Source organism: Fundulus heteroclitus, chromosome 22 (assembly GCF_011125445.2).
Source record: "Fundulus heteroclitus isolate FHET01 chromosome 22, MU-UCD_Fhet_4.1, whole genome shotgun sequence".
NCBI classification, from domain to species: Eukaryota; Metazoa; Chordata; class Actinopteri; order Cyprinodontiformes; family Fundulidae; genus Fundulus; species Fundulus heteroclitus.
The window spans coordinates 10392076-10419894 of record NC_046382.1 but is presented as its reverse complement, the minus strand read 5'-3'; the positions used below and the strand labels follow the sequence as shown (position 1 = coordinate 10419894).

Here is a 27819-nt window from a genome sequence, read left to right as displayed (position 1 = left end):
GCTACTGCTGCTATAAATACAACTTCACACAGGACTCTTCATTTATTTGTTGTTTTCTCTGTTACTGTTACTTCAGAGCCAAAGATCTATACAAGGCAAAAATATTTGTGTAAAATACCTCCCGGGATCAGCTCCCAGAGGCAGAAATCCCAGTTCAGGCCCGTCAAACGTTATCTTCAAGACATTTCTGTTTAGAACCGTGTGCCTCTGCTTGTTGCTCTTTGTGTTGATGAGATGCAGCTCTTGAACCTTTCCCCACATTGTCAGGTTGCAACAACACACTTCAACGTAGTTTGTTGGGAATCGATGTCATAGATCAACACAAAGCGGCACGTAACTGTGAAAAATGGAGAATGATACAAGGTGATCAATGTAAAATAAAAATAAATCTGGAAAGTGGTCTGTATTTGTATTTAACCCTTTTACTCTGAACCCCTAAATAAAATTCAGTGCGTCCCGCTGCCTTCAGAAGTCACCTTTTTTAGTAAATATTGTACCCGTGTGTAATTTGTCTCAGTAGAAATTCAGTTGCAGGGTTACAGATGGGAAGACGGCTGGAGCTCAAAACAGAGCCAACCTGGCGGAAAACCTGTTGACCTAAGGTTCACCTTCCAGCAGCACAACAATCACAGCCAGAGAAACAGTGCATTGGTTTAGATTAGGGCTGAACAATTAATCGCATTTTCAATATAATCGCGATTTAAAAAAATGCAATTTCCAAATCGCAGAGGTCAGTAATTTTTGGCTCTGTAACAATTAGTGAATCAGACGTGTCCTTTAGGTGTCGGTAAAATGTTTAAAGTGGGTTTGCCTCCACATGGAAGAGAAGACAGTTGCAGCAGTGAGATAATCTAATTTTATTACTTGTTTTAGAGTTTATATAATCGTACATAGCATTAAGTACAGGTCAATCAGTTTAATACATAGACTTGCTGTTTGGTTGGACTTTGCACTTTATGTTCAACAAGGATTGATGTCCAATTAAATTAAAAGCTGTTCTCTTAAATAATATTCTGATCAATAGAAACATTAAAAGTTGATGTTTAAAATAGTTCTTGTTTACAAACATCTTTATTTAGAGGCCATTTTTGTTAACCTGACAACAGCCAGCTGCATGTCTCGCTCCGCCTAGCTCCACTCACATACATCTGGGACACGGCTCATTGAAAGTGATTTCTCCAACCAAATTTATGGTCTGGCCAATCAGGACGCAGGGCGGGTGTTTCATGGATGTGACGTAGTGGAGAAGTGACCGTGAGATTCCAACAACAATGGCGGCTCGCATCGAGGAAGCAAGCGTTAACATTGATGCTGCTATTTCTTCTGTGTTGTCCAATCTACCTGATATTGTTTCATTAAAAGAACATCAGAGAACGGCTCTGAAGGCTTTTGTTGGTGGAAACCATGTTTTCGCCCTTCTCCCGACCGGATTTGGCAAGTTTTGTTTTCCGGGGCGCGGACGCGCAACGCGGATGCGCCCCGGAGCGGTTAGCGGTTAGCGCGAACCATATTAGGAGGCCTATTAGTCCTCAACGCGGTCGGCCCGGGATCGACTCCGACCCGCGGCGCTTTGCCCCCCCCCCCCCCCCCCTCTTCCTGTCAGCTCACTGTCAATAAAATGCGTGCCACTAGAGCCACAAACACATAAAAAAATAAAAAAAAATTTTTTTTTCCTGCGTCGGTCTCATTAGCGTCACGGGTTAGCTTCGGTGTGAGTGGTTGAAATAGCACGTCGATAAAGATGACAGACAAGTGGCTTATCCAATCATATGCAAGGATTTTTGATAAGGCCCAGCCTTCAGTAAAGGCAATTCCTATCGTGGTGTCCCAGATGTATGTGAGTGGAGCTAGGCGGAGCGACATGCAGCTGGCTGTTGTCAGGTTACATTTTTGTTGCTTGTGGTTGATGCGGAGAAAAGTCAAAATTGCAATTTTGGTTGAAATATTTCGTAGGCAGAACGCAATCATTTCTGCTCCGAGTTTAGATGCTGTGGGTCTTTTAGCAACTAATCCGCACAGGGAGGAAACAAATTGATTTGTTGTTTATATATGTTTAAAAAGACTCATTAAATCGCAATATTAAGAAAAAAAAATCGCAATTTGATTATTTTCCAAAATCGTTCAGCCCTAGTTTAGAGCAAAGCTTATAGATGTGTTAGAGTGGCCTAGTCAAAGTTCAGTCTGACAGAGTTTGAGCTACTTTCCATAGAAGAAAGTTTCTTCGTCATCAAAGCTGTTGTTGCAGATAAACGTAGCTCTGCAAAGTATAAACTCTGGTGTAAAAAGGTTTTTGCAAGAGGTTTCAATCATGTAAAAGTCCAATAATATCCATTAAAGTTACCAGTTGTAATGGGACAAAAATGTGAATAAGTTCAGAGGGTGTGAATACTTTTGGAAGCCACTGTTTGCTCAAAAAACAACAACCAACAATTAGAGGTTTGCGCACAGACAGATTTGCTCTATCCGGAACAAACTAAAAACGCAATTGTTTGTGCCATTTGTGCAGCATTTTTATTTTTTTTTTTAAATACTTTCGTTTGTGTCAAACAGCTTGAGCGGAGTGATGGACTCTCTTGTGAACCCCGTCGTGCAGCAGCCGTACAGAAGCTCTCTGCGGTAGTGAGAGAGCGCGGGTGTTTTCTGCAGTTGTAACGCGCACTTAACCACACGCACGCTGAAGATCATCGGTGTGATTTTCTTCTTGTTTCCAAGCTGCAGATGAGAGCTGAAGCACAGTTATCAAATGATCTAGCTGACCTAGCTGTAGTCTTGTCGTTTTTTTAAAGCTGTAATTGCCTCTTATTTTTCCACAACAAACAAGCGTTTGAGCTCAGTCATGGTTCGTATCGCGGCGTTTCATCTGCTGAGGAACCCCTGACTAACCACAACTCTTTCCACTGGGTTAAGGGACGTGAGGCAGCTTAAACCTCCTGACTGCTGTCAGAAAGCACTGCTCAGAGTGATAGAAAGGAGCCAGGCAGCCAACTGGGCACGCACAAACATTTTAGAAGTTATATAAACACACAAATGAAGAGGGTTTAATGTTAGCTAAGAAATCTATTTACTTTGGAAAACTTTTGATCAGTTAAGAAAGTAGATTTTTGTCTGGTTGGAAGCCAGATACAGCCTGCAGAGGTCGGACAGATTCGACGCAGAGACACAGGACAGACAACCAGGGCACTGAGTGCAGCTCATGGTGGCCAGTTAACCTGACATGCATGTTTTAGCCTGAAGAGAGACACCTAGAGAAAAAAAAAAAAAAAAAAAAAAAAAAAAAAAAAAAAAAATATATATATATATATATATATATATATATATATATATATATATATATATATATATATATATATATATATATATATATATATATATATATATATATATGTATATGTATATATGTATGTATATATATGTATATATGTATGTATATATATGTATATATATGTATATATGTATGTATATATATGTATATATATGTATATATGTATGTATATATATGTATATATATATATATATATGTATATGTATGTATGTATATGTATGCATGCATTGCTTGTTTTTGCACACAATCTTGGCCAATAAAGCAGATTCTGATCTGTGCTTGGATATTCTGAAAATCCATTTTTTTCTGTTTCCTGTTAAATAATTGCCTGAAAACCAAATACAGCCCCCCTTTTTTTGGGGTCTATAAAAGCATCAACAAACAGCCTCTTTTCTTTTGAGTTCAGCGTGGCCTCTTCCTTTCTGAGCGGCCGTTCAGTCCATGTGGGTGCAGCTGGTGAGGCTCTCTTACCAGCTTCAGACAGCGTCTTCACAAGGTCTTGTGCTTTTGTACTGGGGTGGATTTGCGCAGTTTGCACCAAAACACGTTCAGCTCTTGGACACAGAAACCCGTCTCCTCTCTGAACGGTAGCTGGACATTCCCACGGCGCTTCTAACTGCGGGAAACTATCTGAGCAGATGTCTGTGGCGCCTTCAGGCGTCTGTAAATTGGGATTAAACAGACACGTGAAAGGTCCACAGTTTTCTTTTGGTGTGAAGCAAACAGAAATAATTGTGGAAATCCTAACTGACCTGAAACTATAAAAGTTTAGTTTGTTTTAATCTCGGAAGTGTCCAGCTCCAACAGGGTATCAAGTACAGGCATAACAACAGAGTGAAAGTCTAACTAACTAGCCTAAAATATTTTTGGGAAGCTTTGAAGTTTGCGTTTCACTGTGTGACGCCTCATGTATGATATCCTACCACATATTGCATCCATGCACCTCTTTACCATCACGGTATTGTGCTCATCGTTGTTGCACACTTAAAAGTGCTGCGCAGTAGAATCCCTCCAACAGAGAAGGAGGCGTGGATCCAGAGTTAGCTCATGCATAATCATCAGTAATTGTGCAATTCTTGCATCATTGGTCAACAACCCTGTGTTGCTTAAAAAGGCCCCAAATAATTAGTGTGTGATAGTAGCGTATTAATGTCTGCAGCCTGATAATGCACCAAAAAAACAGGAGTGAACGAGTTCACGTGTGCGTTTGTGCCACCCCGCTGCATTCGTCACAGCAACCGATTTGTTGATGAGAAAGGTGGAGTTTGGAAGGCTTTCTCTTTTTTACGCTACGCAGAAATGACTTGGTGAGATTTTCTCACCAGGAAGTGGTTTGACCTAGAGCAGTTTTCCATTCAGCGCTCTGTTTAAGAAGAAAGGCAAAGGGCAATAGCTGTGTGTGAGCCAGAAATAATTTTTCTATTGATGACTTAGAAGGTATTGACTTAAAAACCCGTTCATTGGTGTGATGAACCGGTTACTTGTTTTTTTTTTTTTTTTTTATAGATAGGACGTCTAAGGTATTCAAGGCCAATGCGGAGGAGTTCACTGCATCGGGTCGTGTTTGTAAAAGTTAGCTGAATAATAACTTTGCAGTTTTTTGGTAAAGATATTTGAGGTTTTTCCGCCTGCAGGGTAAAGCAGCAAACACGTTCTACACAGATGGACTTATTTTCAACCCTATGCCTCCCGTTAAAGAAACCCAGGTGTCGCTTTCAAGTTGACGAGTCTCATGAGGCCTCCAGCGAGCAGACGTCACTCCCGACTCATCGCAAAACTGCTGCAGCCCAGAAGTTCACATCCACCCATCAAAATGTCATGTTGTTGTTGATGGGAGTCTCGATGCATTTGAAACGTTCCCTTTTTGAGGCCAGAGCACTAAAAATCCAACCTGACGGGTTGCCTTCTTTCATCAGACCGTATTCATAACGCAGGTTTTTTTTTTTCAGGAGCATGCTCGCTAACATGGATGCATTCATCCTTTGCTGCAGAGAAATGAACAAACGCTTGTCATTAAATGGAAGCTGCCCGTTTTGTTTTTGGATTTGCTTTTGCTGCAGCGTTGCCTCCGTCAGGTGGGAGTGGCGTGTCGCTCAAACAGAAAATAACTCGAGGGCGAATCCGAAATGGAAAAGCTTTCATTGTTAAGGAGGAGCAGATCCATCGGTTGAGCGAGAAACTATTCCAACCGGTGGTTGCATGAGAATTACACAAGTATTCAATCGCTGATTGTTTTCCCCGAATACTTGCCGGATGAGGTTTGGTAATAGAGAATGGCAGGTGACAGCCAGCCAGCTAGTTAAAATGCTTCAGTCGAGAAACTCTAACTAGGCCGGCAACATTCAAGTAAAATACCAAGTACAAATCAACCGAATAAGCCAAACTACACTGCAAACACGGAACTAAAAATAAGTAAAATTTTCTTTAAATGAGTGTATCTGTCCTTGATTTGAGCAGGTAAATAAGATGATCTGCCAATAGAATAAGATTCTTGCACTTAAAATAGGAACAACTCATCTCCATCATCTTATTTCAAGTGCAGGATGTCTAATTATCTTAATTTAGGGGTCAAAATACTCATTCCATTGGCAGATGATCTTATTTACCTGCTCAACTCAAGGACAAAACACTATGTTTAGGAACATTTTGCTTATTTTTAGATCTGTTTTTGCAGTGTAACAGTATGTGTAAAACTGCAACCTACAGAGGGCTGTGGGCCCCCTGTGCATTCTGGGGTTCTGAGTTTTTACCCGTCTCCTTTGTTCTCTGTGTAGTCCAGTCCTTTTTTTTTTTGTCCCCTCTCGGGGCTGGACCCAACAATTTAGAAAAACAATAGCAAGTTAAAGTCGTACTCCAATCTAATGAAGACAAATATCCAAGCAGTTTCGGGGATCTCAATGTCGTAGATTATGCGATGAAGATGGGAAATAAATGCTTCAGAAAACTTTGGATGTCTGTTTTCTTTCAGCGACAGTTCAGCTGTAATTCAGCTGCATGCTGGACTAATAGATTAATGGATTTCCTGATGCCAACGGAGAAGGCAAAAGACAGATTGAGTATAATGGAGAGCTAATAACCAACAAGTGAATGCTGATAATCTTGATTAGATTTCCTGCTAACTGCCAGACCGCTAAGAGCCTCTTAATGTTGTTTTTATATTTTCCAGATCAATAACAGTGATGCTGTGGAGTCTTTAACGTCTGAAATGCTAAAGATTATTATTTGCATTAACTTTTATACCAAGACAAAAACCCAAAACAGATCCAGTAAAGTGCTTTGCAAAAGTAATCAAACCTCATGGGTGTTTTGTAATAGATGACAGCAAAGTAGCACGTAATGGTGCAGTGGAAGGAAAAGGATTCATAGTGTTTAAATATTTTTACAAACAGGAATCTGTAACTCTCTATTCACATTTCTCTGTAAAAACAGCTGCAAATTTTTCATATTTTTGCAGGACTAGTGTTGATCGATCGTCACAAAATGTCTGGTTGCACAGGGTTTTATTGATGGGTATCATTAAATCGGGTAAACAGGAAGGGTTTGAATACAAACGCACGCCAAACGTTTCAAGTTTTTATTTTTAGAGAATGTTGAAAGTCATGCATCCTCTTCCTTCCTCTTCACATTCACCACTTTGCAGTGTTGTCACAATATTAAAATGTTAAACTCAATAACATTTACTAAGAAAAATACAATTTTTGATACCCGAAGCAACATTTCTAGTAGGCACAGGTTTCTTTCTAGATGATAGCAACAAAAATCGGATTAAATATTATATGACAATATTGGAACTTCCTTTAGTTCCTTTTTTTTTTTTTAGAAATTATGAAATTTAAAACTATCAAAACGGTAAACAAGGTAACATTTAGTAAAAGTGTTAATATCCAGTGTGGGACCTTGCACTTATTTTTGTTTTATTGTAATTGTTCATTTGAATATTAGCGCTATCATTTGACTAAAAGGGGGAAAAAAAAGGTTTTTGAAGCAAACATGGAGCTGGTGCATACAAAAAATGTTTATTAGAGTGCAAACATAAATCTGGTCTTTGCAAAAGTACTCAGCTGCAGCCATGTACAGTTTCTGCCATTCTGGTAATTTTGCGTAATATTTTCTTTAGTGATCAACAAGTCTGACTCCACTACCCGTGTTCTTATGAGCCGCATTAGCTCTGCTTTGTTTCTTTGCTGCATCGGTTATTTTCCAGCTGATATATGATGTCCTTCAGCACTTTTTTTTTTTTTTTTTTTTTTTTTTTGTGTCCGCTCTTTTGTGTTAGCTTCGTCGGCTAAAGAGGGTCTGCGTGTGTTTATTTTCTCAGGTAAACGGCTGCAGGGAGGGGACGAGCCGAGTGTCTCTGCAGGAACAATTTGGACAAATGAGAAGGAGTCACTTTCTATCGGCTTTGACGCAAATGAGAAGCTTTTTTTTGTAGGATAAAAAAAAATTCCATTGAATTATTAATTTTTCTGTGAACCCTACTACTTTGTGTTGGTCCATCATATAAAATCCCAATAATGGTTGCAATGTGACCACAGGTTCAAAAATCATGAATCCTTTTGTAAGGCCCAGCGTGCAGCGTCAGCATATTTGGTCATTCAGCTTCCTGTGAGGTACTGAGATAAGAAATCAAATTCTCAGGGATTGAAACGAAGTGATAAACACCCATTTGTAATCTCTTTGGATCATCACAACTTTCCTTTCTTTTTTTTTTTTCATCACAGCTTGCCAAAAAGTATATAGAAATGGCGACGCTTTATTAGATGAACTGTGAGGACCTTTCTTGTTGCGTTTTGCGTATCGTTCCTTAGAGTCTTTTCCGGCGCAGGAATAAAGCCGGAAGACGTGGATTCTGTTTTTATCGCCTCTCTGAAATAAAGATCCTGAAAGCAGACGTCTGAGGTGGACTGTGATGCATCTTAGAAATGTCACAAGGGAGTGACTGCGCAGAAAAGAAAACCCCTCCTTGCTCCATTTTTTTCCCCCGGACTTCCCTGCAGTTTTCCATCGAACTCGTTTAAAGGATATTATAGTTGGACGCAGGCTCGCTACAATAAACAGAGCTGCTCCCAGCAGAGCACATAAACAGTGAAAAAGACTTTGAACCGCTCACGCCCAGCTGTGCAACACCTACGGATCAATGTGCACTCTCTGCTGGCTGGATTTCTCCTTCACCTGACGACGCCTTTTGGCATTTAAAAAGAAATAATCTGTTTGTTTGGAGCGTTTGCAAGAACTTTTCCTACCCAAATATCAGCTTTCTATTTGTAGACGCACCGCGCTGTGTGTCGATGTTCGTAACCCTTGGTTCTTCAAAAACATCCATTTTCTGTTGGGGTTTTATGTGACAGACCAACACAAATCAGTGCACTATTGTGACATTGAAGGGAAAAAAAAAATCTGTGATTTACAAATATAAATCTGAAAAGTGTGGCCTGTGTTGGTGTTCAGCCTCCTTTTGTCAATACCCTTTCCCTGCAACCACAGCTGCAAGGCTACTGGAGCACGTCTGCACCAGCTTGGCACATCAACAGAACAACATTTCTCCCCAATTGTTCTTCGCAAAACTACTCAGATTGGATGGAGGGCATCCGTGAACACCAATGAACGTGCGTTAAACTAGACCTGGCGGCATGTTTAGGGCCATAAAAGGTTTTCTTTGAGCATCACCATGATCAACTCTGTCCTGCTTCCCTGTCTGGAATAAAGAAAAGGTATGCCGGTGTAGGTACCAGATCGACTCGGGTCCTGCGCCTTCTGGTGACGTCACTATACATGGTTGGTTTAACGTTTGCTCAATTGAGCAAAATATTGTAATTGGTCTGGACAACTTACTAAAGTAATTATAGCGGGGTGAAGGTTTTATTCGAGAGCAGGATTGCGGTTTGTAAACGGACAATTTTACAAAGAAATTCTCCATGGTCCCTGCGCCTCCCGATGACGTCACATTATGGCAACACCACTCAAACAAACTACATTGAGCCCGCGGTCTGCATTTGTAACAAATCAATTTTATTAAGTTAATTTAGCAGTTTCTTTTTTCTCAAAAGCTTGAACAAATATTCAAGCCATTTTACAAAAAAAAAAAAAAAAAAAAATCAACAAATATTTGACAATGCGGTACCGCGCACGTGACGTCACCGTCTCAAGAGCAACGCCCCTTTTGCCGCTTAGGTAGGGCATACAGGAGAGAACGCATACAGGAGAGAACGCACGGATAACAGATATGACCGACTTTACAGCCGTTAAACTTTCCCAAGACGATGTCCCAGGCGCACGGATTACTGGTCGCACTGTCGAAGAACACACCAACCTTCAGCTCAAACGATGGCTTGAGGTTCGAGGGTTTAAAAAGACTGGAAAACTGGCCGAGTTGATGAACGGTAAGCTTTGTTTTTTTTTCCTGCGCGGCGGTCATGGCAGCGTCGGCCGTTTTTTTTTGTTGTTGTTGTTGTTTGCAATCACCGTCCAGGAATGGGTATATGTTTAATGTTTGTCTCATTTGAAATGTTTTTGAGTAGGCTATCCTGGTAGCAGGCTATCATGTTAGCGCCTGCTACCATGATAGCCTATATGCTATCATGGTAGCAGGCGCTACTTTATTAACATGTCGGCCACCAAAATACTCTTACCTTGACTTGATGTCGCTGGAATTGGGTCAGGATGTTCTTCGGTTGTGCCCTTTCCTCCGACAAAATGCTTGCTACATATGTACTTGAATTTGGTAACTTTTTCCGGGTTGAACTGTTGTGTAGGCCGACCGCCCCGGTGTCACACATTTCTCCTTGGCAGTCTTGAAGAAAACATCCTTCATATGCGGCCGACCAGCGTACCTCGAGTCGCTGTTGCACGTTCCATAGCAACAATGTTTAAAAACCATGGTCTTAGATTTGGAAAAAGCAGTCGTTTACCGAGTAAAACCTAGGCTAACGCACGTCTCTTACAGCGAAACAACGGCGGATTTTCAGGAGTTTGTCCCACTGCGTACCACGTGATGTGACGTCATCGTGACGTTGTGTTTCTAAAAATAGCTCGCGCGCGGTACCGCATTGGCTCAATGTTTGGAAGAATATTGTTAACAAAAATGGAAGGGATAGCCAGACTAATTTATCCAGCATATATCTTAAATGTACCAAATACCACAATAAAAAAATAATCAAATTCATCACAATTTCATCTGGAATAATAAAAAAACATGTGATCAGAAAGGAGGAATGAACGTTATTGATTTTAAAGTGATGAATGTCGTGATAAAATAAAATTTGGCTGCTGACTTTTATTAAAAATGAAATAAGTTTATGGTTTAGTTTCCCTTCACAACTTAAAAAAAATTGGAGGAATTAAATTTCTCTAAGGTTGTAACTTTGATCCTGCAAAATTACTGATTAAATTGTCAGACTACCACACAAGTATTCCAAAATGATGCTAAACGTTTTCATGCCTCGACTAATTTACAGGAAAATAACCGTAAATTAACAAAATAAAATTGATTTGTAACAAATGGAGACCGCGGGCATAATGTAGTTTGTTTGAGTTGGGTTGCCATACATAGACGTCATCGGGTAGCGCCCGAGACGATCTGGTACCTACACCGGTATCCTGATTCTGCCACCGCCGTGTTTAACTACTGAGTTAGTTTTGACCAGGCATGTAACAGGGACTTCCTGTGACTTTCTCCTTGCCAGTTTTCCATAAATGTAGGATTTGGGCGCTGCGTGACTAATAGTCGCCATGTCTACAGCTTCCCCACCTGAGCTCTGGATCCCTGCAGCTCCTCTAGAGTAAATATACAGTTTTTGCCTTCTTAGTTAATGACTTCATGAGGGTCAAGATGGACTGAACTTGATACTATGTCTTTTTTTGTGGTGGCCATAAAGATGTTGTCCTTCCACTTAACTTTCCAATAATGTCCTTGGTTTCAGCTCTACATGAGCAGCCAGCTTCTGTATCTCTTTAAATGTGTCTCTTTCTACACTTTTTCATCTTTATCTTTCAGTCTCACCATCTTGTCACCGTTTATATGCTAAGTTATATTTTAAAGGACACCTGCCTCATTTCCTTCCTACTTCTTGAAATCTACATCTGCCAGTTAAGATTGTCTTTTGGCGTAACTTTAATCTGTGCAGATTTCATCACATTTCAGATCTGTTCTGTATGATCCTTTTAATGTGGGTCTATCTAGCAACAAAAATGGGTTTTACAATCGAGCAGACGGTTGTTTTCAGTGACGGACTTTCAGGAAGGTGGATTTTTGGTCGCAGCAGGCAGAACATCTGGAGATGTCCGACAATCCAAAGCCAGTAGTGTCTTTGTAGGACGTCTGGAAACGACCACAGTGAGACCAAATGTGTCCTTTTCTGTTGTAACTCACTGAACGATGAAGTAGCAACACTCATCTTTCACTTTTAATCAAAATTAAAACAGGGGATGGCATCCTTCATGCTTTATTTCAGTCCGATCATCGAACAATTTATGTTGACCCAACAGAACAGACTCCGGTTCTGTTGGGGGGGAAAAAAAGCACAGATATCATTGCACAGATATCATTGCCAAAGCAGCCAAATTTGTGACTTTTTTCCATTTACTGGCTTGTAGCTAATTAACCAGGAGATGCACAGCGTAACGTCATCATGCGTTGACGTTTGCTATAATAAACAGGAAGTAGAGGCTTCTAACTAGCGCGGACCACCGATCAGTAATGGAGTGAGGCTTTAATGAATGTGCTGATTTATTTATTTTTTTTTTTTTTCAAGGATGAGACTAATAAATGCTAATCATTCGACAAATTTGTTTAAATCTCCTCAAGCGAGTGTAAATACTTTTTTTTGCAAAATTCAGTGAGTTAATTAGGATTTTGCTGTTTCCATCAACCTTTTGTAATCCGATTCTTCAAAATGCTCATTAAAGAAAACGTTGATGGAAACGCGAGCGTATAGAGCTGAAAATAATGCAGAATAAAGTAGAGACAGAAACAGCTTAGGATGTGATCTGGCACTAGAAATTTACAAAGGCTAACGTATTTAATGAACTAATTAAATGGTAGCGGAAACAGAATAAAAGGGGCTGAAAACATATGCACGCCGCACTTTTTAGATGTGTAGAAAAGTTCAAAAGAGGTATGTTGCTTTACTTCGCCTCCCATCGTTTTGTGTTGGTATATGATTTAGCATATGATTAGCATTTTGTTTTGCACACACAATTCATAGTTTATGCGTCTGTATTGGTTCCTTTGTGGAAGTCATGCTTCAAGTTTCCTCACTAAGGCTACGTTCACACTGCAGGTCTTGATGCTAAATTTCCGATTTTTTTTGTTGTGAAACCTTTTTGTTTGCGTGGTCGTTCACATTTCCAAATATATGCGACTTGTATGTGATCTCCTGTGTGAACTGAATGCGTTCAACCTAAGTGTCCCGCATGCGCACTGGAGGACGCGATGACGTCACACGTAGCAAGCGTCCTCAGTGTTTGTGGAAGTAAACATGGATTATAATGCTGGCGCGCATTTTGCGATCTTTAATTTATTTTCTAACCGGAGCTTTCCGTCCACTGACTGCTCTCCTCATTGTTGTCCGCTATGGGTGTCGTCTTTCTTCCCGCTTCTGCATAGCAGGACGCAGAATAGTGACGTTTGTCGAGTATCGGTGACGTACAGGTCGGATAAATGCGACCCGGCCGTACAGACACAGGTCGCATTTGAAAAGATCAGATACGTATCGGATTCAGAACCACATATCCAAGTGGCCTGGGTCGCATTTGAAAAAATCTGATCTGTGTTGTTCAGACTGTCATAAAAAGATCAGATACAGGTCGCATATGGGCAAAAAAATCGGAATTTGGTCACTTCAGGCTGCAGGGTGAACGCAGCCTAAGAGAGCTAAACACAGGATTTTTTGCATCTTGAGATTTAGCATTTTTTAAAATTGTTTTAAATCTGATTTGAAATCTGGTTTAAAAAAAAAAAAAGCTTTACAGCTAACACCCGCCCCTCTATTAGAGACCATCGCATTAGTTGTCGAACTATAAAACGAGCTGATAAAATCGGTCAGGCTCCCCCGGCTTATTTACTGCTGCTTTCCACCCCCTCTGTAATTATTAGTGTCACCAGCATGCCCAAGCATGTTGTTTGCTGAGGGATTTTGCAGCTCGTGTTTGTTTTACACTCAGGATATTGGTTGCATCGGGTTTCTGTGTGTGTGTGTGTGTGTGTGTGTGTGTGTGTGTGTGTGTGTGTGTGTGTGTGGGAATAATGCATGCCCTCCTCGCGGTTGTTGAGGAACTCTGTTTGCACTGGGCTGCAGGCCTGTGTGCTTTAGAGGACCGTGTCATGGTTGCTCGTGTGTGTGTGTGTGTGTGTGTGTGTGTGTGTGTGTGTGTGTGTGTGCAGTGGAAGAGAGGGGCGAGTAGAGCAGGCGGTGGGAGAGGTGTGCCCCTGAGTGAACCAGGCAGGCCTGTAGCCTCATGCCAGCGCCGCGTTGCTGCTGACGTCATGGAAAGAAGCATCCGACTTTGAACTCTGCTCTGCTGGGAACAACCGGCAGGGGCGGCCGGGGTCTAGCCGCCATCAGCCAGGGTGCCGGTCTACCCGTGCTGGGAAATCTCTGAGGCATCCGTCGTGCCGTTTGATCCTCCGAGCCGCAGTCTCTGTCTTCCTTAAAACACCTCAGCAGACGCAGTAAAGAGCGGGAGAACCTGAAGTCGGCCCTGGCAGGAGTCCAAAGGAATGCCTGCCGACCGGAGGCAGCCGTTTGTCCCCACACGCCACAATTATGTTGTTACATATAGTTTCAGTTTCACACAGCCCCGATCATATCGTCAAATACAGCTGCGTTTTTATTCATTTATGAAGTGTTAGGATTTAGTTTCATGACACACCTTGGCCAGAAGTTCACTGGTGGTCACAAAAAAATAAATAAATAAAAATCCTCCCAGCCGTAATTATTCTAGTCACTGCAAAAAGGGAACCAAAAGTAAGTAATATTTTCTTGAAATTAGTGTATTTTTTTCTTGATTTGAGCAGCTAAATAAGACTATTTGCCAATGGAATGAGTATTTTTACCCCTAAAATAAGATAAGTAGATATCTTGGACTTGAAATAAGATGATTGAGATTAATTGTTCTCATTTTAAGTGCAAAACTCTTATTCCATTGGCAAATGGTCTTAGTAACTTGCTCAAGTCAAGGAAAAATACACACATTTCAAGAAAATGTTACTTAAATTTAGTTCCCTTTTTGCAGTGTTCACTGGTAGTCACAAAAAAAGGAAAAAAAAATCCTCCCAGCCTTAAATATCCTATTCACTGCAAAAATGAAACTTAAAGTAAGTAAAATTTTCTTGAAATGAGTGTATTTGTCCTTTATTTTGAGCAGGTAAATAAGACTATTTGCCAATGGAATGAGTATTTTTACCCCTAAAATAAGATAATTAGATATCCTGGACTTGAAATAAGATGATGGAGATGAGTTGTTCCTATTTTAAGTGCAAAAATCTTATTCCATTGGCAGATGATTAAACTTGCCAGCTCAAATCAAGGATAAAAACACCAATTTCAAGAAAAATTTACTTACTTTTAGTTCTGTTTTTGCAGTGTTGTTTTAAATGGCTGTTTAGCAAACTCTTTTATTTATTACACATGCCTCAGGTGCACAGAGGGTTTCTTTAGGGAAAAAGGAGGAGAGTCATATGAAGAAGTAAGTCCTGGACTTCTAGCTATCAGGACAGTAAAAAAAACAAAAAACAATGGCTTCTCTGCCCGGTTCTGAACGATTCAACCTGAAATGTCTGAACTCAGGCAACAGAACCCGGCCGCACTGCAAAAACAGAACCAAAAATAAGTAAAATCTTCTTAAAATTATTGTATTTGTCCTTGATTTGAGCAGGAAAATAAGATTATCTGCCAATGGAAAGGGTAATTTTTACCCCTAAAATAAGATAATCAGATATAATTCACTTGAAATAAGTTGATGGAGATTAGTTCTTCCTATTTTAACTGCAAAAATCTTATTCCATTGGCAGATTATATTATTTACCTGCTCAAATAAAGTACAAATACACTAATTTCAAGAAAATTTTAACATAGTTTTAGTTCCGTTTTTGCAGTGCGTATCTCTTTAATGCCGGTCTGGACTGTGACCGGGCCATTGTGAACCATCATGGTGGTTTTTCTTGTTCAGCCGTTCTGTTTGTAGGCTTCCTTCGCTGCGTTTGGGCTGATCTTTACTGGCGGACAGACGGTCTCGTGTTTGAATCGGGAATATTTTGGTCAACAGAGGACTGCAGGTGGCCACGGTCCTGCAGCTGCAACAGAACCACAGATCCTCACCCTTCCACCGCTGTGGTCGATACCTGCTGTGATAATGTGCGGGTTTTTTTCTCCAAACATGGCGCTGTGCAGCCGAACAACCCGCCTGTCCGAAGCGCATTTTGTTCCACAGCTGCTGCGGTTCATTTGAATGCGTGCTGCCATATTCTGTTTAGTAAGACGGGGCTTTCTTGGTAGCACATTACTAGTTAAGTCATCAGAGTTAACATTTAATCACTGAGGCCTGTAGAGTTGGAGCTGAAGCTGTTGGGTTTGAGTTGGAGGTGATTGTACCGCCCAGTTTGGCAGCTTTCTTACACCTTTTTGGTTTGTAAATAATCCCTCCCTCGGACGGACTGCAGGTTGTCCACAAATGACCTTGTGTCCCTTCCCACACTGGAAAAAAGGAACTAAAAGTGAGTAAAATATTCTTGAAATGAGGGTATTTGTCCTTGATTTGAGCAGCTAAATAAGATTATTTGCCAATGAAATTAGCTTTTTGCACTTAAAAAAGGAACAATTCATCTGCATCATCTGATTTTGAGTGCAGGATATCTAATTATTTTATTTTTGGGGTAAAAATACTAATTCCATTGGCAAATAATGTTATTTAGCTGCGCAAATCAAGGACAAATACCCTCATTTCGAGAACTTTTAGTTCCCTTTTCGCAGTGCAGGTTGACGGGGGTCGGTAATTGCTTCTCCTAGGCTGTTGCTGATGTTAAAGTGGGTTCTTACGTCCTATAAACACAGCAAGGGTGTACTTAGTTTTACAAAATGCATCTTTCCCATCTTGGCTTCATCTTTGTTTGATAAACAGCAGTAATGTGCAGTCTGTTTTTTTTTTATTTTGTTTACGGTAGATTTAAATAATCATTGAGCCTGATGTAGACTTAATCATTTTCTCTTGATAAAACATTTTTTTGTTGTTGTGAGAATACAAAAATGCTGATAAATTAACTTAAAGAGACCCGATACATAAACTAATTTTCCTTTTCTTCATTTGCCCGTTAACATAACGTAGCTGTTGAGGATGTTTGACATCCACATAAAGCCTCTGTGAACTCTCTGAACCGGGGTATATTAGATTTCTCTCCTTTATTGGATCATATAAGTGAGGCAAAGGAAATAAAAACCGCCCCTTTCTTCTGTTGCCAGTGAATCCAATCAAATCTAACATCGCGGCTCGGCTCTCTCACGATTTTGCAATTTAAAAGCTCCCATAGACCTAAGCAAAGCAGGGTCATTTGCCTGACCCGCTTGTGTGCAATAGACTGGGCCAAATGGGATTCCACCACTGCTGCAGCAGCAGTTTGGGCGCCACTTTGCATCGCGCCGCCGCGCCGAAATCAATGGTCGCCCGGCTGATTTGCATTGGAGGCTTCCCTGGACGGACACCGGCCAGTGATTGTGTCACATCAGACACAAGCTTTATTACATGGCATCAGTTTCATTTGGTAGGGAGTCCAAGCAACAAACAGGCAAGCGCCAATAAATGTCACTCTGTGAGAATAAAGTGCAGGAATGCGGGCCGTTTTTAAATTGATCTCAACTTCGTTTTTTTTTTTAAGATTTTTATTTATTTATTATTTTGCTTCATAGCTTGTTTGACACATGAATCAATCAAAGCGCATGTGTCTGTGTGACATATGACTCTGTTTCCTCTCCACATGGCAGGTTCTCTGGCTGACAGGGGGAGGGGTTGTCTTGGGTTTCAACATGTCCCATCCAAGTCCTTTTTGTCTCTAACCAGACATGTCTCCTCTGTAGGATTATGGGATTTTATGCAATACGCCAACACAAAGTAGAGCATAGTTGTGAAGCGGAAGAAAAACTGATGCAACAGAATAAAATCTGGCCCGCAGACGTCACCTACCTGGTAACCAGAGTCCACCTGTGCGTAATTTAATCTCTGTTCTTACCAACTACCAAGATATGCCCGTCCACCTTTACTGACAGGAAAGAGTCAGTCAGAGCAGCAGCCAAGAGGCCCACGGTCACTTTGGAGGAGCTGCAGAGATCCACAGAGCTCAGGTGGGAGAGTATGTCGGCAACTAATACCTGTACACAATAGGGCTGGACGATAATTCAATAACGATATATATCAATCAATAGACGTATGTCGATGATAGAAAAAAAAGAGGCAATAAAAAGTTCAATAGAATAAGGTTCCAGCCTATCATGTAGGTTAATATAACAGTGATTACATCCTCCCAACCAATCACAACACAGACCAAGGTACGCTCCGCCCCTTAAGCTCAGCCCCCTTCAAAGAGGTCAAAACTTACAGTTTTAGTAAAAAGTTGGTGGAATAAAAGGGTTGAGTTTGAATTCAGTGTTTGTGTGTTTCTGTATCTAAAACTAGGTCGCTAAGCAACAGCGTTAAATGGCCAGAGCTGCACTAAAAATATATGTTTTGAATTGGTTGATAATTATCGATATCGATCAATATGATTTGTAATTTAAGGATCGGCTTTTTTTCCATACCGTCCAGCCCTAGTTCACATCATACATCTGGTCTTTGTGGAAGATTGGCGAGAGAAAAAAGCATTGTTGACGGCTAAAGGAAGCCATTTACGCATACAAGCGAGGGACTCACCTGTGGAAGCAGGTACTGCGTTCAAATGAAATCAGGAAGGGCAGAGAATCTGTCTGGAGCCAAACACTGCAATGACTTAAGACTGGGATGGAAGTTTATCTTCCAGCAGGATGAAGACCCTAAAACCCACGAAAAACCAATCAGAGCTTGGCTTGGATCAATGCATATTCATGTTACAATGAAAGACATTACCCTCAAACTCTTGCTGTGTAATCGCAGTGAAAGGTAGCGCTGAGTGCAAATACATATTCATTTAGTCAGGTTTTAATGCAATATCTCCATTGAGTTTCAACATCAGAATAACAACAATAGTGCAATAAATAGATTTAATGTTTAATTTTTTCTTCTTCTGTTAGGCTTCAGAAATTAGTATTTCAAGAAAAGGTAACCGTTCTCTTTTAAAGCTTTCGTCGTTATTCTTTATTCGATAAAATAAATATAGAAAATAAATTGTAATGTCCAAAAACCTCAAAACAAGAATAACGACTAGTAACTTTACTTGCTTTAGCTTCTGTGTCTCCTCATAGTGTTCATTCAGCAGGTCTATCGGATAAAATCTATCAAATAAAATCCAGATAAAAACGCTCTGAGATTTGTGCCTGTGGTTGTGGAAACGTTTATAGAGTCTCAATACGCTAACAAGGCGCTGAGTCCAGGCAGAGATGTACATCGTAAAGAATCTTTTACGAGCACATTTGAACGCGTATAAGGTAAGATAAAAGATGAGATCCGCTGCCGGTGGAGTTATCTACACAAACGGGAGCCTCCGTGGGATTCAAAAAAAAAAAAAACTCAAAGCAAAAGTAGGGCCAGTGGTTAATCCGTCTGGTTTGAGGCCGGTGAGTCTGCTAATGAAATTATTTCCTGGTTGATGCCCGTCAGCAAGCTGGGAGCTCCATTTAAAGGTAAACGCGAGCGCTCACATCTGTATTTCTGCCCATATTACGGGTTTGGATCGACTTCAGTTCGATGCGACTTCATTCCACATTTACTCAAAGTGATTAAAGTAGCGCTGGTCTTACCGTCCATCCGTCCAAATATCTTATTTGTGCGGAGAGGTCACCAGTCTATCAGAGAGCCACGCATGCACACACTCACACCCTACACACAGTTAACCCTACAGTCGTGTCTTTTGAAGTGTGGGAGGAAGCTGGAGCTCCTGGAGAGAACCCACACATGCACTGGGATGACATGCGAAGTCCATGCAGAACACAGGACTTTGTTGCTACAATGCAACAGTGCTACCATCTGCACCACTGTGCAACCTCTGGTCTTATTGTATATTTACTTAATTAGATAAGGGACATAATTGGTTTATATCCCTGTGTATATAATTAGGCTCCAGGTTGTGTAAACTTAAGCTTTATATACTCGTTTACATAATTGAACCATTACGGTCCTTATTCTGGTTATTGATCTTCTTATTACTGTAGTAGCTTCATTAGCGATGTTTACATGCACACAATTTCACAATCGGATTGAAATATATTTGGATTAAAAAAACAAAATAAATAATCAGATTGTACTGTTTAGATGGGCAAACAGTCAATTAATTTGATTATAATGTGTTTATGCATCCATCCATCCATCCATCCATTTTCCGAACCGCTTTATCCCTCATGGGGTCGCTTGATTTCAGTGTTTATGCACCTGTTGTTTTTTTTTTTCAGAATAGAACCACTCAGACATGCGCAGTTATCAAATTTCCCTAAAAAACACAGAAGAAGAACTTCCGTCTTTGCTGAGCTAGTATAAGTTTTATACGAGTTTGTTTGTGCTCTGAGCACCCAGGATGGATGTGCACAATGTTCTTATTACGGTTGAAACGTTAATTAGTTAGCGACAAGTTTGAGCTTTATGTTTTCGAACAGAAAGGTTGTTCAGGAGCCCCGACAGTTTTTCTTCCCGACGTTTTTCCACCACTCACCAACATGGAAATATGTCATGTTTACATCAGGCACACACGCGTTCTGTCAGTTTGTATGCGCTTATATGAACGCTGATCAGATTATCAGTCGGTATAAACCACTGCTCTCGTTCAGATTACAATTTCATTCCGATCGAGCTTAATCCAATCATCATATTTCAATTGGCTTGTTTACATTAGTCTTTTTTATTCCAATTCAATTACATTTTATTTATATAGCGCCAATTCATGAAACATGTCATCTCAAGGCACTTTCCAAAGTCAAATTCAATCAGATTATACAGATTGGGTCAGATTACACCGATTGGTCAAAACAAATGTCCTATCTAAGGAAACCCAGTAGATTGCACTTTTGTTTATATAAACATACCTTTTTATACCTAACAGTAACATTTACCCTACCTCTAACCATTACCACTACATTCCTAATAATATTAATATTATTAATATTTCAAAAAGAACAACACTAATAATGAATAAATAATCTTTTTATGAAGTAATTCTTCCTTTAGTTTTGGTTGCAAACTACATGCTTTTTGAGTTAACTTTCCTATAAAAACCTGAAAGGCTCATTGAAAACTTATATAAAACTTGAATGATTTCCTTTATTTTAAAGCCTAAAAACAAAAAACAACATTGCAGTACTTTTTCCTGTAATAGATGCTGTAAGAAATAAGCTATTTTGATTCATGAAGCTGTTAGCTGGACCAAAAAAAAAATGTCTCTGGGTTGGAAAAGTTGCTGACCCGCACCCTAAAAGTGGGGGTCCGCTGCATTAGGCCGGGTTTTGTTCCCTGTGAAGCCCACCAGTCTTCAGAAGATTAATAAATATACCAGAAAAGACCTTAAATAACGTAATGAAACACCCATGAACACACACACACCCTCCATATCACATTAGTTGCGAGCTCCTTGAGATTGTGACCTTCCCCGTCGTTAGTTTGATAGCAGCTCAAACGGCTGGAGGTCGGCGCTGTCGGGTCACCCAGCTAAGCGACGAGCCGTAGGTTGATGGAAAATCCATAGCGGCGCTGCCATACGTTAACTTTATATGACCGGACCTGTGGAAGGAGAGTTCCTCCACCCGGGGGTGGGGGGGCTGAAGTAGCTGCAGGGCAGGATTCAGGTCCTGGGCAGCACTCGCAGGCCGTGACCTGCTGTGGCGTTGATGCGCGGCCTCCGCCTGACGGAGCCGGACCCCCGCGAGCGCCTGCGAGGTGCTGTAAATCAGCCGCGCTATTGATTTTCCATTAGAAGTCCGCCGCCTCTGACACGGGGCTCACAAACACCTCGCTGAGCGTTGGAGGGGAGTAGCAGGAGGTCGCAGGGACTCAGGGCGATCTGTTCCACGGCAGAAAAAACGGCAAAACTTTCTTTTTAAAGTTTGATTCGATCTCTAATCTACACACAGGGGCTGAAATTGTTCATATCCTGAGCGCTTTTCCTTCAGCCATCAACGTAATTGTCGTCTTTACTTCTATTTCTTACGTTAGCAGATGTCATTGTTAACCAGATTTGAACTTGAACCGTTGCATCTCCATCTAGCATTGCAAATGCTGCCGAACTCTTAGTTTTTAAATGCATTCTTGCAAAAAATGCCCTTTGCACAATCAATTCTGCATATACAAATGTTTTTTAAAAATACTCACCTGTACACTGTGACTTCTCCTGCATTGTTTACATTTCAATTGTATTACTTTTAAAGCACTGCTGCACCTTATACTGTAATTTAATTTTTACTGCAATTTACAAGCTGTATGCAACAAAATGTCGTTCTGTACGCACTCTGTGCATACAAAATGACAAATAAAGTTGTCTAAGTCTAAGAATACTGGTGAGTTTACCAACCGGTGGAGGGTTGTTGGTTCTGTCCCACCTTGTTCTTGTCAACAGGAGCCACAGCAGACAGCCACCCTGGTGAAGGCCAAGCTTTGTCAGCCACTATAGATATTCTTTTAACTTCCATGTGAAGTAAAACAGTTGCAGATTGTTTTCATCTGTTTTCACTTTAAAGCTTTTTACGACCACTTGCTCTTTTCGCTGTGAGCACTTTTTCACTGATAGCAAGAAGCCTGCTAGATGACCTGAAAAACACTACAAATTACCCAGCAATGCTTTCGAGCCTCTCCTCATTTCTGGTCGCCGTATTTCCAGTGTTCTGGGTGGATTTGGTCGAGTTTAAGCCAACCTGCTGGTCCGTTGTTGCAAAGGACTGCTTGGTGCATTTTTGTGCCTGATGCACCTTTTCCTACTTTTGGCACCTTCTTCTGACTATTGATTGACTATTTAGCCGATGGGACAAGTGAATTTCTCCAACGTGAGATCAATAAAGCCTATCTTATCTTATCTTCACGGTGTGCAAACTTTAATATTTGGTACGTTGGATTGACTCTAGCTCCCCCTAATGGCCACAACTAAAATGAAGAAATCTTCATATTTCATTCCACATCCCAGTGAAATTTGTCTGCTGCATTTAAGCCGTCCCTTAGGGAGCAGTGGGCAGCTTGCAGCACCCGGGGAGCAACCTGGGGTTAAGGGGTCTTGCTCAGGGACTCGTGGTGGAGTCTCCAGGGTTCGGACCAGGGACCTGCTGCTGTGACCGCTAAGACACCAGATCCCAGAGAAAATCAATGTTTGTCTTGTAAGAACGCCCAGTTGTGTCCAAGTCTCTGCTAAGAATTGGTTAGTAGGATGAGCCCCCAAGGCTTAAACCGGCCCTCACCTGGAAACTGCTGCGACTCCAGAACCACGGTCCAAAGTTAAGCCGGCGTTACGCCAACATGGACTGCAAGGGTTCGGACCAGGAGGGACGGCCCCCATAATCGACACATAGAGTTTGTCTTGAGAAATGGGCAGAGCTGTTTTGTGACAGTAAAAACAAGCGTGTTTGGAAGTGTCGAGCACAAAGGTAACGTCGTCGTGGCTGATGATCTGAACAAAGCGGATGGAATGAAGAAGGAGGAGTAACTCCAGATTATTTAGCTTCAGCGCCGGCCGAGAGCTGGACGGGTAAATGCTTTAGGAATGCAGAGAAGCAGGACGCTTCGGTAACCTGACCCTGGCAGCAGCCTGATAATTATCATATGTCATTTTAAAATGTCATTTTAAATCAGCTGGACAAAGAGGTCTTATGATCAGCCGGAGCAGTGAAAGTGAAAGTGTGTGGTGGATATGCAGCTATGTCAGCAACATAGGGGTGTATGTATACATTTGAGACTATACGTAGAGTAAATCCTTAATTCTCTTTAAAAGTCATAGCAATTTTTCTTTTATGATGTTGAGTAAGCTCTCACTGCAAAAACAGAACTAAAAATAAGTTAAATTTTCTTAAAATAAGTGTATTTGTCCTTGATTTGAGCAGGTAAAAAAGACTATTTGCCAATGGAATAAGATTTTTCCTCTTAAAATAGGAACAACTCATCTCCATCATCTTATTTCAAGTGCAGGATGTCTAATTATCTTATTTTAGGGGTAAAAATACTCATTCCATTGGCAGTTAATCTTATTTACTGGCTCAAATTGAGGACAAATAAACTAACTTTAAGAACATTTTACTTGTTATTAAATCCGTTTTTGCAGTATCAGTTTCAGAAATTATTACTGCAGCGCTCGTTATGTCGCTCGTTATGTCGCTCGTTATGTCGCTGTCTCTCAGGCGTCCCCCCACAGGCTTCACTTGGTCCAAAGTACAGCTCCACGTCTTTGAACCGACACCTCTAGATGCCGTCACATCCTACCTCTGCCGGCTGCCGGTCCGTTCCAGAACAGATTTTAAACGTTGATTTGTTATTTAAAGCTGTCCGCGGTCTGGATCCGCCCTACATTTGCCATTTATTGAGTTTGTGCGTGTGTGGGAGACCCCTGAGGTCATCCTCCTGCTTAATGTTGAATGTCCTGAGGACTAAATGCAAGGCAAGGCAAATTTATTTGTATAACGCGTTTCAGTACAGAGACAATGCAAAGTGCGTTACGTGATTAAAACATAGGAAAATAAAACAGAATATAAACAAGTTGTAATAAAATGTAGAAACAAAATAAAACATTGTTTCAGTCCTGTCATGCTTTAAGGCCTATACTTTTCATCATTTTAGACTTAGACTTGGACAAACTTTATTGTCATTTTGTATGCACAGAGTGCGTACAGAAGGAAATTTCATTTGCATACAGCTTAAGAATTTTAGTGAATTGCAGTGGATTTCAGAATAAAGTAGCTTTGCAGGATAATAAAGTAACTTGGCAGGAAAATAAAGTAACTTTGCAGGATAAATGAAGTAGCTTTGCAGAATAATAAAGTAACTTAGCAGGAAAATAAAGTAACTTTGCAGGATAATAAAGTACCTTTGCAGGATAAATGAAGTAGCTTTGCAGAATAATAAAGTAACTTAGCAGGAAAATAAAGTAACTTTGCAGGATAATAAAGTACCTTTGCAGGATAAATGAAGTAGCTTTGCAGAATAATAAAGTAGCTTTGCAGAATAATAAAGTAACTTAGCAGGAAAATAAAGTAACTTTGCAGGATAATAAAGTAACTTTGCAGGATAATAAAGTAACTTTGCAGGATAATAAAGTAACTTTGCAGGATAAATGAAGTAACTTTGCAGGATAAATAAAGTAGCTTTGCAGGATAAATAAAGTAGCTTTGCAGAATAATAAAGTAACTTAGCAGGAAAATAAAGTAACTTTGCAGGATAATAAAGTAACTTTGCAGGATAAATGAAGTAACTTTGCAGGATAAATAAAGTAACTTTGCAGGATAAATAAAGTAGCTTTGCAGAATAATAAAGTAACTTTGCAGAATAATAAAGTAACTTTGCAGAATAATAAAGTAACTTTGCAGAATAATAAAGTAACTTTGCAGAATAATAAAGTAACTTAGCAGGAAAATAAAGTAACTTTGCAGGATAAATAAAGTAACTTTGCAGGATAAACACAGTAACTTTGCAGTTACCTTTTCACCATCACCCTGGGGAAAAGGTTGGCCCTGGAAACTTTGCCTTTGACCCATTATACAGACTTCTCTGCTTCCAGACCACCCCATTTTCTGTTGTTGTAAAAATGTAAAATGGCCTGCCAAAGTAAAAGTATTCACACCCCCTTGGCATTTTTCATGTTTTGTTTCCTCACAACATGGAAGCAAAAGTCAGTAGAAGCTAGCAGAAGGCTGCAGTGTGCGTAGACCCACCTTTTGCTGCAACTCCAGCTGCAAGGGGCTTTGGGTTAGTGTCTATGAGTTTTCTAAGAGTTTTCTGTCCATCCCTCAAGGCTAAACTGCTTCAGCTCCTTTATCTTGGATGTTTTTACTAGTCAAATATCTATACTTTGACTAGGTCATTCCAGCACATCTAAATGTTTCCCTTCAAACCGCTGCAGTGTAGCTTTAGCAGCATGCTCCGGGTCATTGTCCTGCTGAGAGCTGAACCTCAAACCACAGGCAGACTGACAGGTTCTGCTCCAGAATATATCTCTGTACTCATCACCGTCCATCTTTCCCCTCGACTTGCACCAGTTTCCCAGTCGCTGCTGCTGAAAAACATCACCCACAGCATCATGCTGCCACCACCGTGTTTCACCACAAGCCTTTTGGCAAGCTCTAAGTATGCAATCTGGTTTTTAACACTAAGCAAAGGCTTTTATTCTGGCCTTTCTATATAAAGCCCAGCTGTATGGACTTCATTTCACTGATTATTTGACTTTTGAAGGTAAATGGTCACACCAGAATGTTTTAGTGGATTAAATGTTATTTTTTTTATATATATGTTCTTCTCTCATTTCACTTCACAAAGTTTCTACTGACTATTTTATGCAGATCCATTGTTACGGGTTGGAATGTAACAAAATAGGTAAAAAGCCAAGGGGAGGGAATACTTTTGCTTGGCACTGTAACGTTGGGGGTGAATCGTCAAGGAATCCAGAGTTTAGACCCGGGCCTTTTTTAAATCCAACAATTTATTCAGGAAGGCTTTTTTACGCTCTATAGCGCTTCGGCTTTTTATATTCCTGATTTCTAACGTTGATCCTTTTATCTGTTTAGAACCTTTTTCATGAATTGACTGTGAAGTACTTTGGCTGTTTGGTTGGCTGTTGCAAAGAGCTCCACAAATGAATAAAACGAATGAATTAAATGATTATCCCACCAAAGAAACACCTCCAATAAAATGCATTTCACGACGATTTAGCAGAATATCCACTGAAACTGTCCACCGGGTCTTAAGTGTTGATGTTTGGTCCTTTGTGTTGCGTGACGTTCGATCGTCCGTCTTCATGCATTCAGAGTCGGATCATCAGAAAACCGAGCCGCCAAATCTCTGCTTCAGCATCCATACCCTCCCTTATGGGAAGAGGAAAAAAAAAAGAAATCCTGAAATAAAATCAGCCGATTCTTTCCTCTTTTGACCCTTCTCTTCCTGTTTTTTTTTCTTCTCTTTTGTTTGCAGACCGTACAAACGCACAAGCCCCTCTTCCTGGCCTTGCACTGCCAGGAGCTCGGTGGGAAAAGCTTAGAGGCCTCCGTGCATTACGTGAAATATTTTGTCCAGTAAGTGTGTCGCTTATTATTCACTTTTTATCGACGTTTGCAAACGCTGATGTGAAACAAGGGGCCAAAGGCGGTTGGAAGCTGTGCAGACGACGCCCCCCTCTGGTCAACTCAGGAGTCTGGTTTGTTGTGAAAAATGTGATTTTTATTTTTCTGTATAAAAAAGGTTTGTAAGATTATAAGGAGGGGTTTGGTTGGCGGCGTCTGATAAATCTGTGTGTCCGTCAGAGAGCTGATGGCGAGCAAGGCCCTGAGGGACTACGACAGAGTCCGCATCTACCTCGATATGAACTACAAATCCGCCGAGGATTTCACGGTGAGTACGCCTCCGACCCGCTCCGTCGGCCATCATTATCATTTAGAAAATGATGTAATGTAACTTTTTAATGCATTTTTGATCATATCTATTATTGGAAATTAAATTTTTATAGAACCGCCCTTTTTTTTCTGTCTATAGTTTAGCAGAAACAGGATGGATGCTTTGATATTTGTGGGAAATTACCTAAAAGGAAAAGCTCCTCATTTCCAGCCTTATGACGAGAGAAATGAAACTTAAAAAAAAAAAGATTCCTGGTACTTTTAGTCTTTATTTTGTGGAAAGTCAAAGCAATTATTTCATAAAAAAAAAAACTCAAAATATGCTAAAAACTTTGTTTATTATATAAGTAAGTAAAGATGTTTCTGTAGCACCTTTCACAGACATATAAATCACAAATTACTGTGTTTCAAAGGACAAAGCGATTAAAGCGCATTAAGCAAAAGCCTGTTTGAATAAAAATGTCTTTAGTTGTCTATATTGAACATTAGTTGGTTGGTAACCACTTTGGCCAAAGTTATCTGGAGCCATTGTGGAAGGGGCCACTGGCCCCAGAAGGCAGCTTGCTGCATTCGACGCTGTTTATCTCCTGAATAAAGTTTGATTGATTCACTGCAAACGTGTTTGTTGCTGGAAACCATGTTGAACAGGTGATGCGATGACGGCGTTAGAATGGGTTGTCCACTCCTCACAGGTGTTCCTCATCTGCATGGACCGCTGCCATTTAGGCCGTTTACGGAGTTATTTCACTGCAAAAAGGGAACTAAAAGTAGGTAAAATCTTCTTGAAATGAGTTTATTTTTCATTGATTTGAGCTGGTAAAT

General features: G+C 40.6%; 1 protein-coding gene across 1 annotated transcript in view; it reads left to right on the top strand.

Annotated features, from left to right (window-relative positions):
- LOC118557192 (inositol polyphosphate-5-phosphatase A-like) overlaps positions 1–27058 on the top strand; it is an 84069-nt gene extending 57011 nt beyond the window's left edge. Inside the window, exons 4-5 of the mRNA XM_036126733.1 lie at positions 26579–26679; positions 26908–27058. Coding sequence (XP_035982626.1) covers positions 26579–26679; positions 26908–27058 — 252 coding nt within the window. The remainder of the gene's footprint in view (positions 1–26578; positions 26680–26907) is intronic.
- The last annotated feature ends 761 nt before the right edge of the window (positions 27059–27819 follow it).